The sequence below is a fragment of the Oncorhynchus tshawytscha genome, linkage group LG10 (genome assembly GCF_018296145.1).
Source record: "Oncorhynchus tshawytscha isolate Ot180627B linkage group LG10, Otsh_v2.0, whole genome shotgun sequence".
Lineage (NCBI taxonomy): Eukaryota > Metazoa > Chordata > Actinopteri > Salmoniformes > Salmonidae > Oncorhynchus > Oncorhynchus tshawytscha.
The window spans coordinates 71,612,555-71,628,305 of record NC_056438.1 but is presented as its reverse complement, the minus strand read 5'-3'; the positions used below and the strand labels follow the sequence as shown (position 1 = coordinate 71,628,305).

Sequence of the window (15,751 nt, the reverse complement as noted above, 5' to 3'; positions counted from 1 at the left end):
GCATATTTACTTTTACTCAAGCAGAACAATTGGGTACTTTTTCCACCACTGCCGTTGTGCCAAGTTGGCTTGATATCCTTTGGGAGGTGGACCATTCTTGATACAAACGGGAAACTGCTGAGTGTGGAAAAACTCAGTACAGTTGCAGTTCTTGACACACTCAACCCAGTGTGCCTGGCACCTACTAACATACCCCATTCAAAGGCACCAAAATATTTGGTCTTGCCCATTCACCCTCTGAACGGCACACATACACAATCCATGTCTCAAGGCTTAAAAATAATGATTTAACCCATCCTCTCCCCTTCATCTACACTGATTGAAGTGGATTTAACAAGTGACATTTATAAAGGGATCATAGCCTTCACCTTGATAGTCTAAAAGAAAGAGCTAGTGTTCTTAATGTTTTGTACACTCAGTGTATGTTCAGAATATAAAATGGGAGCCAGACAACAAGGATTTGGTTGGGACGTGTTTTATATAAATAATAATAAAAAAAGATTTATTGGAAAAAATAAACAAAACCTAATGAACACAAAAAAGCCCCTCCCAACAGACCAGTGGTAGAGGCCAAGGTTTCAGTCTGTTTGTCTGTCCTTAACTCAGCAGTTTCCCTTTCTCAAAGTTCAATCCAGCATGCAGTTTTCATATCAGTATCACTATCCTCATAGTTAAAATGAAGAGCTATTCTTTATCAACCTAATTTCTTTTACAATGTGTATCTTTAGGTTCTGTCAAATAAAAGGTTGTCTAAGAACTAAAAACCAATGGGGTCAGAGTTCACGAAGGTGGGACTTGCACGGCCAGCCATGCCTCCTCTGGGACAGCCTGAGAGGGGAGGACGGAGGGAGCAAAAGAACAGAGGGAGGAACGGAAATACAAAGAGCCACTTCACACAAAGACCCTTGAGGGTACAGTCTGTTTCTCTGCTGCTCTCTGTCCATCTCTCCGCTGTGCGCATGACATCCTTGAAGAGTTTGTAGCCAAATGGTTCAGGAAGAACATCAGCAGTTCTCTCTCACCCTTGCCAAGGATGGGAGAGATAAACCTAAGAGGAGAGAGAGGCAAGCTTTATTCTAGTTCATGTCATTGTACAACTATTGCATGACAAATAGGATGATTTATGACGTACAGACTTGAAGTCTATTTAAAGGGCTTTGCACCCTTCGCATTATTTGAGCATCAAAGGCTTATTTGTCCCTCTGCCTCCGGCAAAACACAGAGTGTGTCCCTCTGCCTCCGGCAAAACACAGAGTGTGTCCTTCTGCCTCCGGCAAAACACAGAAAGCAGCTGAATAAAGGGGGAGGGGGAGAGGCAGCGAGAGGGGGAGAGGCAGCGAGCGGGAGGGGTAGCGAGAGAGGGAGAGAGGCAGCGAGAGAGGGCAGCGAGAGAGGGCAGCAAGAGGCAGCGAGAGAGGCAGCGAGAGAGGCAGCGAGAGAGGCAGCGAGAGAGGGAGAGAGGCAGCGAGAGAGGGAGAGAGGCAGCGAGAGAGGGAGAGAGGCAGCGAGAGAGGGAGAGAGGCAGCGAGAGAGGGAGAGGCAGCGAGAGAGGGAGAGAGGCAGCGAGAGAGGGAGAGAGGCAGCGAGAGAGGGAGAGAGGCAGCGAGAGGGAGAGGCAGCGGCAGCGAGAGGGAGAGGCAGCGGCAGCGGAGGGAGAGCAGCGGCAGCGAGAGGGAGAGGCAGCGAGAGGGAGAGGCAGCGAGAGGGAGGGAGCGGCAGCGAGAGGCAGCGAGAGGGAGAGGCAGCGAGAGGGAGAGGCAGCGAGAGGGAGAGGCAGCGGCAGCGAGAGGCAGCGGCAGCGAGAGGGAGAGAGGCAGCGAGAGAGGCAGCGAGAGAGGCAGCGAGAGAGGCAGCGAGAGAGGCAGCGAGAGAGGCAGCGAGAGAGGCAGCGAGAGAGGCAGCGAGAGAGGAGAGAGGCAGCGAGAGAGGGAGAGAGGCAGCGAGAGAGGCAGCGAGAGAGGCAGCGAGAGAGGGAGAGAGGCAGCGAGAGAGGCAGCGAGAGAGGCAGCGAGAGAGGGAGAGAGGCAGCGAGAGAGGGAGAGAGGCAGCGAGAGAGGGGAGAGGCAGCGAGAGAGGGAGCGAGAGAGGGAGAGAGGCAGAGGCAGCGAGAGAGGGAGAGAGGCAGCGAGAGAGGGGAGAGGCAGCGAGAGGGAGAGAGGCAGCGAGAGGGAGAGGCAGCGAGAGAGGGGAGAGGCAGCGAGAGAGGGGAGAGGCAGCGAGAGAGGGAGAGAGGCAGCGAGGGGGAGAGGCAGCGGCAGCGAGAGGGGAGAGGCAGCGAGAGGGAGAGGCAGCGGAGGGGAGGCAGCGGCAGCGAGAGGGAGAGGCAGCGGCAGCGAGAGGGAGAGGCAGCGAGAGGGAGAGGCAGCGAGAGGGAGAGGCAGCGAGAGAGGGAGAGAGGCAGCGAGAGAGGGAGAGAGGCAGCGAGAGAGGGAGAGAGGCAGCGAGAGAGGGAGAGAGGCAGCGAGAGAGGGAGAGAGGCAGCGAGAGGGAGAGGCAGCGGCAGCGAGAGGGAGAGGCAGCGGCAGCAGGCAGCGGCAGCGAGAGGGGAGGCAGCGGCAGCGAGAGGGAGAGGCAGCGGCAGCGAGAGGGAGAGGCAGCGGCAGCGAGAGGGAGAGGCAGCGAGAGGGAGAGGCAGCGAGAGGGAGACAAGGGGAGAGGCATCCTGCCTGCAGCCCAGCTCCATCTAGACCAGTGTGAGTCATCCCTATAACACATTAATACAGAGACTGCTGCATATCCGAGAGGGAGAGGCAGCTCTGCAGAGAGGGGGAGCGTTTGTTTTATGAGAGGGAGGGGCAGCGAGTGTGCGGGAGAGGCAGTGAGAGGGAGGTTGTGAGAGAGGGAGTGTACAGCGCGAGCACAGGCAGCGAGAGAGAGCGCGGGCAGCCCTAGAGAGGATGCCGGGCAGCGAGAGAGAGAGGGGAGGCAGTGATGTGAGAGAGAGGGATATGACTCAGAGAAGCCTTGAATCAGTTTCGGGCTCGAGAGAGAGGGAGGTCAGCGCGAGCACAGGCAGCCCGCGAGCGCGGGCAGGAGCGAGTGCGAGACAATATCCTGCCTGCAGCCCACTCCATCTAGACCAGTGTGAGTCATCCCTATAACACATTAATACAGAGACTGCTGCATATCCGACCAAGTAGCTCTGCAGTGTGTGCGTTTGTTTTATGATTGCCAGTGGAAAGACCGTGTGTGTGAGTATGTGTGTGAACCTCAGTCCCTAGGAGGATGCCTGGGGAGCAGTGATGTGGTAGATATGACTCAGAGAAGCCTTGAATCAGTTTCTCTCATCTCCTCCCTTCCCTCCTCCCTTCCCTCCTCCCTGCCTTCTCCCTGCCTTCTCCCTTCCCTCCCCTTCCCTCCCCCTTCACCCTGCCTTCCCAGTCTCCCTGCCTTCCCAGTCTCCCCAGTCACCCTGCCTTCCCAGTCTCCCTGCCTTCCCAGTCTCCCTGCCTTCCCAGTCTCCCTGCCTTCCCAGTCTGCCCCCAGTCTCCCTGCCTTCCCAGTCTCCCTGCCTTCCCAGTCTCCCTGCCTTCCCACACAGGTGGACCGGTGAGAGTAAATATTTTTGCAAGAGTGCTTAAAATATCACACCTACAGTCGTGGCGAACAGTTTTGAGAATGACACCAATATTAATTTCCACAAAGTTTGCTGCTTCAGTGACTTTAGAGATTTGTCTGATGTTACTATGGAATACTGAATTATAATTACAAGAATTTCATAAGTGTCAAAGGCTTTTATTGACAATTACATGAAATTGATGCAAAGAGTCAATATTTGCAGTGTTGACCATTCTTTTTCAAGACCTCTGCAATCCGCCCTGGCATGCAAAAATCGCTGAAGTTTGAGACTTTTATCTCCCTCACCAACTTCAAACATCAGCTATCTGAGCAGCTAACCGATCACTGCAGCTGTACATAGTCTATTGGTAAGCCCACCCATTTTCACCTACCTCATCCCCATACTGTTTTTATTTATTTACTTTTCTGCTCTTTTGCACACCAATATCTCTACCTGTACATGACCATCTGATCATTTATCACTCCAGTGTTAATCTGCAAAATTGTAACTATTCGTCTACCTCCTCATGCCTTTTGCACACATTGTATATAGACTCCCCCTTTGTTTTCTACTGTGTTATTGACTTGTTAATTGTTTATTCCATGTGTAACTCTGTTGTCTGCTCACACTGCTATGCTTTATCTTGGCCAGGTCGCAGTTGTAAATGAGAACTTGTTCTCAACTAGCCTACCTGGTTAAATAAAGGTGAAATAAAAAAATAAAAAAATGAACTTCTGGGCCACATCCTGACTGATGACAGCCCATTCTTGCATAATCAATGCTTGGAGTTTTTCAGAATTTGTGGGTTGTTTGTTTGTCTACCCGCCTTTTGAGGATTGACCACAAGTTGTCAATGTGATTAAGATCTGGGGAGTTTCCTGCCATGGACCCAAAATATCGATGTTTTGTTCCCCGAGCCACTTAGTTATCACTTTTGCCTTATGGCAAGGTGCTCAATCTTGCTGGAAAAGGCATTGTTCGTCACCAAACTGTTCCTGGATGGTTGGGAGAACGTGTTGGTACCATTCTTTACCATTCTTTCATGGATGTGTTCTTAGGCAAAATGGTGAGTGAGCCCACTCCCTTGGCTGAGAAGCAACCCCACACATGAATGGGTCTCAGGATGCTTTACTGTTGGCATGACACAGGACTGAAGGTAGCGTCACCTCGTCTTCTCCGGACAAGCTTTTTTACAGATGCCCCAAACAAATCGGAAAGGGGTTTCAGAGAAAATATGACTTTACCCTAGTCCTCGGCAGTCCAATCCCTGTACCTTTTGCAGAATATCAGTCTGTCCCTGATGTTTTTCCTGGAGGAAGTGTCTTCTTTGCTGCCCTTCTTGACACCAGGCCATCCTCCAAAAGTCTTCACCTCACTGTGCGTGATGCACGCACACCTGCCTGCTGCCATTCCTGAGCAAGCTCTGTACTGGTGGTGCCCCGAATCAACTTTAGGAGACGGTCCTAGCACCTGCTGGACTTTCTTGGCCGCCCTGAAGCCTTCTTCACAACAATTGAACCGCTCTCCTTGAAGTTCTTGATGATCCGATAAATGGTTGATTTAGGTGCAATCTTACTGGCAGCAAAATCCTTGCCTGTGAAGCCCTTTTTGTGCAAAGCAATGATGACGGCACGTGTTTCCTTGCAGGTAACCATGATTGACAGAGGAAGAACAATGATTCCAAGCACCACCCTCCTTTTGAAGCTTCCAGTCTGTTATTCGAACTCAATCAGCATGACAGAGTGATCTCCAGCCTTGTCCTCGTCAACACTCACACCTGTGTTATCGAGAGAATCACTGACATGATGTCAGCTGGTCCTTTTGTGACAGGGCTGAAATGCAGTGGAAATGTTTTTGGGGGATTCAGATAATTTGCATGGCAAAGAGGGACTTTGCAATTAATTGCAATTCATCTGATCACTCTTCATAACAATCTGGAGTATATGCAAATTGCCATCATACAAACTGAGGCAGCAGACTGAAAATGAATATGTGTGTCATTCTCAACTTTTGGCCACGACTGTACACACACACGGTTATTATAGTTGATAATATATATATTTTTAAATTGTTTAGTTTGTTAGCTTTCAGACCTGATTTACTAGTTTATTTACTTTGAGAAAAACAATTCTTATTTCGTTTGTTTCTATTATTTTGTTTATTTTTAGTGTTAAGGACAGAAAGTAGCATATACATGGGAGGCTAGCAACCATTTATGTGATGAATAGTTGTTTTTTGGGATGTCACTTCTTGCCACTGGTGGGCAGTAATGTTTTTAATTTTTAAATGAGGTCTGTCAAACGATTAAATCGAGTTAATGGCATTAGTTCACCACAAACACAAAGGTTACGAACAGAAAGCCATTGATGCGCCCAATGTTGAGTAGGCCTTCTCCCTCTTATGAATGTTCTTGAAGTTTAATGCACACACACACTTAAAGCATTCTAAATGAGCGACTAGGGGGGAAAAAATAAAACTTGTCCAACCAATGTTAGGAATTACTGTAATCATATGTACTGTTCAGATAACTTTACACATACAGTCCTACACATTCTCCCCCCCCAAACCCTTTAACTGGGTGAGTTTGTTTTGCATGGACTGGTGCACCGGGTAGGCGGAGTTCGCACATTTTAGACCATTCAATTGATCCTTAAGTGAAATCTCCACTCAACCGGGGCACCGGGCCAAACAAAACGAACTCGCCCACTTACTCGCGCTCTCACACACCCCACTCTTTAAACGGATCTCTGAGTAGCCCATTGCCTTTGCAGTTCTTCCTTTGCCATCTAAATTAGTGCAACGCCTAGTCAGTGATCAAGTTCTCAGTTTGTTAGCTAGGTAGGTAACATGACTAGCTAGCTAAACCAATGTAGTTTTATGAAACACCAAAAATAGCATCTCGTGAGTAGTTTAAAACGGCCAGCGACATGCGCACGAATCCGCGGCAGAAAGAAAGCGCCCCGGTAATATTGGCCTGAACTTTGACATGATTTTGGCTAGAGGCACACGGTCTTTAGCGCTGTAAAATCATCATGCCTGTTCACCCCGCTATCATCCAGAAGGCGAGGTCAGTACAGGTGCATCAAAGCTGGGATCGAGAGACTGAAAAACAGCATCTATCTCAAGGCCATCAGACTGTTAAACAGCCACCACTAACATTGAGTGGCTGCTGCCAACATACAGACTCAAATCTCTGGCCACTTAAATAAACGGACTTAATAAAGCATCAGTCACTTTAATAAGGTTCACATAGAGGTATCACTAGTCACTTTAAATAATGCCACTTTTAATCATGTCCTACATTACTCATCTCATGTACAGTTGAAGTCAGAAGTTCACATACACTTAGGTTGGAGTCATTAAAACTTCTTTATCAACCACTCCACAAATTTCTTGTTAACAAACTATATTTTTGGCAAGTCGGTTAGGACATCTACTTTGTACATGAGGCAAGTAATTTTTCCAACAATTGTTTAGACAGATTATTTCACTGTATCACAATTCCAGTTGGTCAGAAGTTTACATACACTAAGTTGACTGTGCCTTTAAACAGCTTGGAAAATTCCAGAAAATTATGTCATGGCTTTAGAAGCTTCTGATAGGCTAATTGACATAATTTGAGTCAATTGGAGGTGTACTTGTATTTCAAGGCCTACCTTAAAACTCAGTGCCTCTTTGCTTGACATCATGGGAAAATCAAAAGAAATCAGCCAAGACTTCAGATAAAAAAATTGGAGACCTCCACAAGTCTGGTTCATCCTTGGGAGCAATTTCCAAATGCCTGAAGGTACCACGTTCATCTGTACAAACAATAGTACGCAAGTATAAACACCATGGGACCATACAGCAGTCATACCGCTCAGGAAGGAGATGCGTTATGTCTCCTAGGGGTGAACATAACTTGGTGTGAAAAGTGCAAATCAATCCCAGAACAATAGCAAAGGACCATGTGAAGATGCTGGAGGAAACTGGTACAAAAGCATCTATATCCACAGTAAAACAAGTCCTATATCGACATAACCTGAAAGGCTGCTCAGCAAGGAAGAAGCCACTGCTCCAAAACCGCCATAAAAAAGCCAGACCATGGTTTGCAACTGCACATGGGGACAAAGATTGTACTTTTTGGAGAAATGTCCTCTGGTCTGATGAAACAAAAAGAGAACGGTTTGGCCATAATGACCATCGTTATGTTTGGAGGAGAAAGGGGAGGCTTGCAAGCCAAAGAACACCATCCCAACTGTGAAGCACAGGGGTGGCAGCATCATGTTGTGGTGGTGCTTTGCTGCAGGAGGGAGTGGTGCACTTTACAAAATAGATGGCATCATGAGGAGGAATATTATGTGGATATATTGAAGCAACATCTCAAGACATCAGTCAGGAAGTTAAAACTTGGTCGCAATTGGGTCTTCCAAATGGACAATGACCCCAAGCATACTTCTAAAGTTGTGGCAAAATGGCTTAAGGACAACAAAGTCAAGGTATTGGAGTGTCCATCACAAAGCCCTGACCTCAATCCCATAGAAAATTTGTGGGCAGAACTGAAAAAGCGTGTGCGAGCAAGGAGGCCTTCAAACCTGACTCAGTTATACCAGCTCTGTCAGGAGGAATGGCCCCAATTCACTCTACTTATTGTGGGAAGCTTGTGGAAGGCTACCCAAAACATTTGACCCAAGTTAAACAATTTAAAGGCAATGTACCAAATCAAATCAAATTTTATTTGTCACATACACATGGTTAGCAGATGTTAATGCGAGTGTAGCGAAATGCTTGTGCTTCTAGTTCCGACAATGCAGTAATAACGAGCAAGTAATCTAACTAACAATTCCAAAAAAACTACTGTCTTATACACAGTGTAAGGGGATAAAGAATATGTACATAAGGATATATGAATGAGTGATGGTACAGAGCAGCATAGGCAGGATACAGTAGATGATATCGAGTACAGTATATACATATGAGATAAGTATGTAAACCAAGTGGCATAGTTAAAGTGGCTAGTGATACATGTATTACATAAGGATGCAGTCGATGATATAGAGTACAGTATCAACGTATGCATATGAGATGAACAATGTAGGGTAAGTAACATTATATAAGGTAGCATTGTTTAAAGTGGCTAGTGATATATTTACATCATTTCCCATCAATTCCCATGATTAAAGTGGCTGGAGTAGAGTCAGTGTCATTGACAGTGTGTTGGCAGTAGCCACTCAATGTTAGTGGTGGCTGTTTAACAGTCTGATGGCCTTGAGATAGAAGCTGTTTTTCAGTCTCTCGGTCCCAGCTTTGATGCACCTGTACTGACCTCGCCTTCTGGATGGCAGCGGGGTGAACAGGCAGTGGCTCGGGTGGTTGATGTCCTTGATGATCTTTATGGCCTTCCTGTAGCATCGGGTGGTGTAGGTGTCCTGGAGGGCAGGTAGTTTGCCCCCGGTGATGCGTTGTGCAGACCTCACTACCCTCTGGAGAGCCTTACGGTTGAGGGCGGTGCAGTTGCCATACCAGGCGGTGATACAGCCCGCCAGGATGCTCTCGATTGTGCATCTGTAGAAGTTTGTGAGTGCTTTTGGTGACAAGCCGAATTTCTTCAGCCTCCTGAGGTTGAAGAGGCGCTGCTGCGCCTTCCTCACGATGCTGTCTGTGTGAGTGGACCAATTCAGTTTGTCTGTGATGTGTATGCCGAGGAACTTAAAACTTGCTACCCTCTCCACTACTGTTCCATCGATGTGGATGGGGGGGTGTTCCCTCTGCTGTTTCCAAATACTAATTGAGTGTATGTAAACATCTGACCCTCTGGGAATGTGATGAAAGAACTTAAAGCTGAAATAAATAATTCTCTCTACTATTTTTCTGACATTTCACATTCTTAAAATAAAGTGGTGATCCTAACTGACCCAAGACAGGGCATTTTTACTAGGATTAAATGTCAGGAATTGTGAAAAACTGAGTTTAAATGTATTTGGCTAAGGTGTATGTAAACTTCGACTTCAACTGTATATACTGTATTCTACACCATCTACTGCATCTGCCTGTCATCGCTCAACCATATATTTATGTGCATAGTCTTATTCATCCCTTTACGTTTGTATAATTGTTGTGAATTTGTTAGATTACTAGTTAGATTTTACTGCATAGTCAAAACTAGAAGCACAAGCATTTCGCTACACTCGCATTAACATCTACTAACCATGTGTATGTGACCAATAAAATTTGATTTTTAAAGACACAAGCATTGACTGAAGCCAAATGTTTATTACTAGCCCAAGATACACTACATGACCAAAAGTAAGTGGACACCTCTTCACCGAACAACTCATTCCAAAATGATGGACATTAATATGGAGTTGGTCCCCCTTTTTCTGCTATAACTCTTCTGGGAAGACTTCCCACGAGATGTTGGAACATTGCTGCGGGGACTTGCTTACCTTCAGCCACAAGAGCATTAGTGAGGTCGGGCAATGATGTTGGGTGATTAGGCCTGGCTCACAGTCGGCGCTCCAATTCATCCCAAAGGTGTTTGATGGGGTTGAGGCGAGCACTCTGCAGGCCAGTCAAGTTCTTCCACACCAATCTTCACAAACCATTTCTGTATGGACCTCGCTTTGTACACAGGGGCATTGTCATGCTGAAACAGGAAAGGCCTTCCCCAAACTGTTGCCACAAAGTTGGAAGCACAGAATTGTCTAGCATGTTATTGTATGATATAACTTTAAGATTCCCCTTCACTGGAACTAAGGGGCCCGAACTATGAAAAACAGCCCCAGACCATTATTCCTCCTCCACCAAACTTTACAGTTGGCACTATGCATTGGGGCAGGTAGCGTTGTCCTGGCATCCGTCAAACTCAGATATGTCTGTTGGACTGCCAGATGGTGAAGCGTGATTAATCAGTGCAGAGAACGTGTTTCCATTGCTCTAGAGTCCAATGGCTGCGAGCTTTACACCACTACAGCCGACGCTTGGCATTGCGCATGGTGATCTTAGGCCTGTGTGCGGCTGCTCGGCCATGGAAACCCATTTCATTAAGCTCCCGACAAACAGTTATTGTGCTGATGTATCTTTCAGAGGCAGTTTGAAACTCGGTAGTGAGTCTTGCAACCGAGGACAGACGAATCCAATAATTTTAAAGGGGTGTCCCAATACTTTTGGATGCATAGTGTAGATCACAGCCAGTCATTTCCAATGGGAGAAAATGAATCATAGTAGGCAGACCCAAGCAAGAGCTAGCGAGGTCCTATTGGTGCGTTCTAGCATGCATTTGCATATTTCCGTTAGGGAACGCCAATAACTAAATTCGCCCTTGCACTCCTAAAGAACGCCATTTTTTAAAATTACTTTGGCAAAGGGTAAAATCTACAAAACTTAGTCCACTCAGATTCTAACAGATTCTAGTTTTGGAAACAGAAAACTGTATTGAGATATGTTTAATCGATGAGAAAATTCACAGAATGTCGGCCAAAATCCATCTCGCTCCATCTTCTCCCACTGGGCTTCCTTTATTACCATATTTGGTAGTGAGTGGAAACGCCAACTAGATGCTTCACATTTATACATCCGGTGAAATATCTGGCTCATTGTTCCATCTGTGCTGAAGCTGTGATCCGTTCTGCGCTTAAAAGGGTCAGTGCGGAAACATGTGCACTTAAAAAAGGTTCCGTGCATTGAAGAAAAAAGTTTCCGCTGATAAACCGGTCACGTGTTAATGTGGAAAGTCAATCTCAATGGGACTTTAAAAGGATTAGCGCCGAGACTGGTAATAGAAATATGGTCAACTGACCACTGGTGGTTTAGGGTTTGCTGTCGCCATTGTTCACGCTCCACGCCTGCCCTTTGGCTAGCAGATTACTTCCCCGTTAGCACGCAACAGCTAGTGAGTGATGCACAAGATAGGCCTATTTGAAACATCCCTATCACCTGGCAGCATTTACCCGCCAGATTCAGAATCTTAAAAAAAAAAAAAATGTTTTTAATAGCTTGAAAACCCCATTGGATGTTTCCCAGAAGTTCAGGGGAAACTTCAACTGAACATAATTCATGATGGTTTTTATTTTAGTTAGTTGGAGTCAAAGTAGTCCAGTGGTTTTTCTAAACGGGTTTGTTAATTATTTTATTTCAGTTTACGAAATATTTTTTTTCAGGATTCGTTTTAATTTCCTACAATAACCTTGCGACACACAAACCTATACACACACCCTTCTCACCAGATGGGTTGTTGAGGTGGGGTCATTGCTGTTTGCAGGTGGAGAACTTGCGTATCTTGCTGGCTGTGGAGACTCCTTTGCGGGAGGGATTGGATGAGGAGGAGGACCTGCGCTCTGGCTTGGCCTTGCTCTCCGTTCCGTTTACACACACAGGCTTGGCCTGGGCCCGGCTCAGATCCACCTCAGCCTCATCCAAATCCTCCTCTGGTACCTGCCCTGGAGGACAGAGAGAGAGAGAGAGAGAGAATATAGGCCGGTCAACACAAACACAGAGACAAACACCATGAACATCTGCAGAGGCAATCACACACCACCTTCAGATAACCTACTGTTTTCATCATGTAGAAAGCGCATTTATAAAAAACCTGTTTTGAAAGAGACGAGACCTTTAGAATAAAACTCTTCCTCCTCAATAGCACTAAAATATCAAAGCAGAGAGAGACTGGGGGACAAAATATTGTCAAAAGAAAACCCCACCAGAAAATCCATTGAGTGACTGACTGCTTCATCAGATTTCATCTATTGATCTTTCTGACCAGTCGGGTCAAAAGATCAATGGCGATTGGGCCAGTGAGAGCAGATGGTAAGAAGAGACAACCAATCAGAGTGGTAATGGAGTTGTGTCTGCACAGTAGTACCCTTTTAAAGTTGTTTTTTTTCTCAATACATTTACAGATACTAAATGACATTAAGTGACATTATTAAAAAGGCCAAAGCTGTGTGCCAACTAATCAGTTTGAAATGTCACCTTATTCAAGGTGTGTTTAGTAGACAGACAGAGATTGTGGCTCTGAGCTAATGTTATGAGTTAGTGTTGACTGTTGAGTGAGTGAGTGTGTGTGTGGGTGGGAGAGTGGTGCCTGGAATCACCATTCATACTCCCACACTGTAAGCTATTATTAGATGCATTCACCCACTGCCATTCAAGCTCTCTGTGGTGCCATTGAAAATGTTTTTGATTTTTTTTGTAGGTCATCAAGCTTCAAAGCGACAAGGACTACTGCCATTATGTTATCATTTCCCTTGTTGCCTAGCAACACATTTATGAAAGAAGGAAAGACTAGCTAACGAGTTCAGAATTCTGCACGGATGGCGGTCCCGTGTGGCTCAATTGGTAGAGCATGACGTTTGCAACGCCAGGGTTGTGAGTTCGATTCTCACGGGGGACCAGTACGAAAATGTATGCACTCACTACTAAGTCGCTCTGGATAAGAGCCTCTGCTAAATGACTAAAATGTTAAATGTTTAAATCCTCGAAAGCCATTATAACCAACTGACTCAGCAAAGAGGATTATTTATTGATTTAGAAGTGCAACAGTCGACAAAAATGTTACATTTCCATTAGAAGGGTTTTCCCAGAGCTATATGATATACAACACTTAACAGTCTAGACTGGTTACGTCATCTACAAGTGGAATACAGTATTAGAAGGACAACTGAATCCTGTCAAGACTGCAACACTCCTTCCTCAAGCCTTTTAAACGGAACACACTAAACACTTCTCATCTATCCTTCTGACTGTAGTCTATCCTCCCTCCATCTGAACTCCTCTCTCTGACCCTGCATGTATCTATGTCCCTCTCGCTCTCTTTTGCTCCAGCTCATATTTTAGTGTGTGTGTGTGTGTGTGTGTGTGTGTGTGGGTGTGTGTGTGTGTGTGTCACACACACAGTATTTCTCTCTGTGCCTACCTGGCACAGTGAAGTCCTGAGTGTAGATGATGTCATCCTCCTGGTCATAGAACTCCTGGTCCTCTTCCTCGGTGTAGCCGTGCAGGTCTTCCAGGTAGGGCACCACCGTCATGCTGCGCCACACGTCCCGGCTCTCTGCGCTGGCTGGGATGGGCACCGGGGGCTCCGTTGGTGGGTGTTTTTTACGTACCCAGCTGGGGAAGAATGGAAGGGAAGGGGTATTGTATTAGTAGTTACTAAACTAGTCTTGGCACAAAATCTTACTTAGGTAAGCCAGTTGGTTAGCCTTATACCGAGCCAATACGCTGACCCACATAGTGGTTTGTATCATGACTGAAGTCAGTATTCATATGGCGTCACCTAGCTACATTTTAATGCAACCCAACCAGATATGGAAACGGAGTGTGTATTTCAGAGCGTGGCGGATGGGGTTGGTTTACTTCTGCTTTCCTGCTTTTCTTTCCTTCACGGCACCGTGCTGCTATAAAGAGTTTAAATGAGGCAGCAGAGACAGCTGTGGAGGGTCTTTCAGTAGAAGGGCTGCCGAGGAGGGTGATTAAGGTTATTTTTCTCCCGCTCTCTATCCCTCAAGTTCATTTCTTTCCCTTTCACCCTCTTTTTCTCTCATTCGCTCCACAAATTGCAGGAGGGTCAAGAACCCCTTTGTTGCACAAGGATGCCTCTGTCATTAGTAACCATGGAAACGAAGTCTCAACGCAGTCGTTGGAGCTCGTTTTAGTTAAGAGGGTTAAAACCCAGAGAGTCCTCTCAAACTGCAGTCTCCTTCTCCTTGAACACACAGAAAGGGAGAAAATGGATTTCAGCATGCTTTGAACAGCTTCTCTCCCCCTCCATTCTTCCTCTCCCTCTAATCCACTGACGTCATCGGAGCACCACGTCAGTATCAGTGAGCCTCAGAAATGGACAGTGTAACTAATAATAATATTAAGCCTATGATGGGGCGTGTTGGGGTTTAGTAATTAAGGCTTTTAATGTCACAATGGATAATGAAATAGACAATATCACATACCAATAAAAAAACAACAATATGGTTCCTCCGATTCCAGTGTACCATTTCATTTTGAAGCAGCTAGACTGCACCACAAGGTATGCTAAATTACCCATTTTCTGAAGAACACACACACAGATCAGTAATCTGAAGTCTCCAAGGCAGAATGTCATTTTCTGAGGTTGAAGGCTGCTGGTGGCACCTTAGGGCTCATAGTAGGGCTCATAGTAGGGCTCATAGTAGGGCTCATAGTAGGGCTCATAGTAGGGCTCATAGTAGGGCTCATAGTAGGGCTCATAATAGGGCTCATAGTAGGGCTCAAGTAGGGCTCATAGTAGGGCTCATAGTAGGGCTCATAGTAGGGCTCATAGTAGGGCTCATAGTAGGGCTCATAGTAGGGCTCATAGTAGGGCTCATAGTAGGGCTCATAGTAGGGCTCATAGTAATAGCTGGAACTTTATCAAACGCATCGTAAACATAATTTGTTCGATCCCATTACATTCACTCTCAGCCATTAATATGAACACAGTGTTGCTACATCTGCTGCCTCATGTCTCAGTCAGTCTGTCCCCGATGCTGGAAGAGCAGTGGAACCAGAGAATCACAACACAGTCATTCTAACTCTGTGTGGAACTCTAGATCAGTCTGATATTAACAGTGACAGGGTTCACAGCATCGCTAAGGGCAAAGAGAGCACAGCCTTCTGTATGGACTGTGGCATGGTCAGGGTGACGGCCATTTTAGTTCAATCGAATCAGAAGATGAAAGAAATTGAAGTAAAGACTTTGGTCTATTTTCAACATGGATTACTTCAGTCACTTACTTGTGTTGCCTGATGTGCTGTATGGAAAACCTCTTGACGGGATCATATTCAAGCATTCCTGGTAAAGACAAACAAGCAGAATGTAAGAACAGAGGAACGGGGGAATAAATGTATTCTATAGAGGAAGAGAAAACATTTCACTGTATACCACATCTGTTAGGAGACGCCAAGAAACAGGGAACCTATCACCTACGCCGAATCAAACCCTCTACGCCGAATCAAAGCACTAACAGCCCTATAAGGATCTGCATTTCCCCATCCTTACTACAGCCCATCTTTCTCTCCATACTTACTACGCCGTAGCCAGCTGCAAAGACAAGGTGGAGGCTATCCCAGGACAGAGACAATGGAGACATGAACTGCCCACAATACAAATACAATAACAAAATGTCACTGGAGCATCGTAAAATGCCACAATAAGGCTCCCACAGTGCTGCAGCAAAGAAATAATACATGTGATCTCTCTCA

General features: G+C 46.1%; 1 protein-coding gene across 2 annotated transcripts in view; it reads right to left on the bottom strand.

Moving 5' to 3' along the window:
* Positions 1 to 443: 443 nt before the first annotated feature.
* The window catches only part of LOC112260836 (serine/threonine-protein kinase STK11), a 37,647-nt gene continuing 22,339 nt past the window's right edge, over positions 444 to 15,751 (bottom strand). For both annotated transcript variants that reach the window (XM_024436197.2, XM_024436198.2), the window contains exons 8-11: positions 15,284 to 15,341; positions 13,452 to 13,645; positions 11,761 to 11,976; positions 444 to 1,048 (exon numbers count right to left, since the gene is read on the bottom strand). In XM_024436197.2, the coding sequence (XP_024291965.1) occupies positions 11,783 to 11,976; positions 13,452 to 13,645; positions 15,284 to 15,341 (446 nt within the window). In that variant the 3' untranslated portion in view covers positions 444 to 1,048; positions 11,761 to 11,782. The remainder of the gene's footprint in view (positions 1,049 to 11,760; positions 11,977 to 13,451; positions 13,646 to 15,283; positions 15,342 to 15,751) is intronic.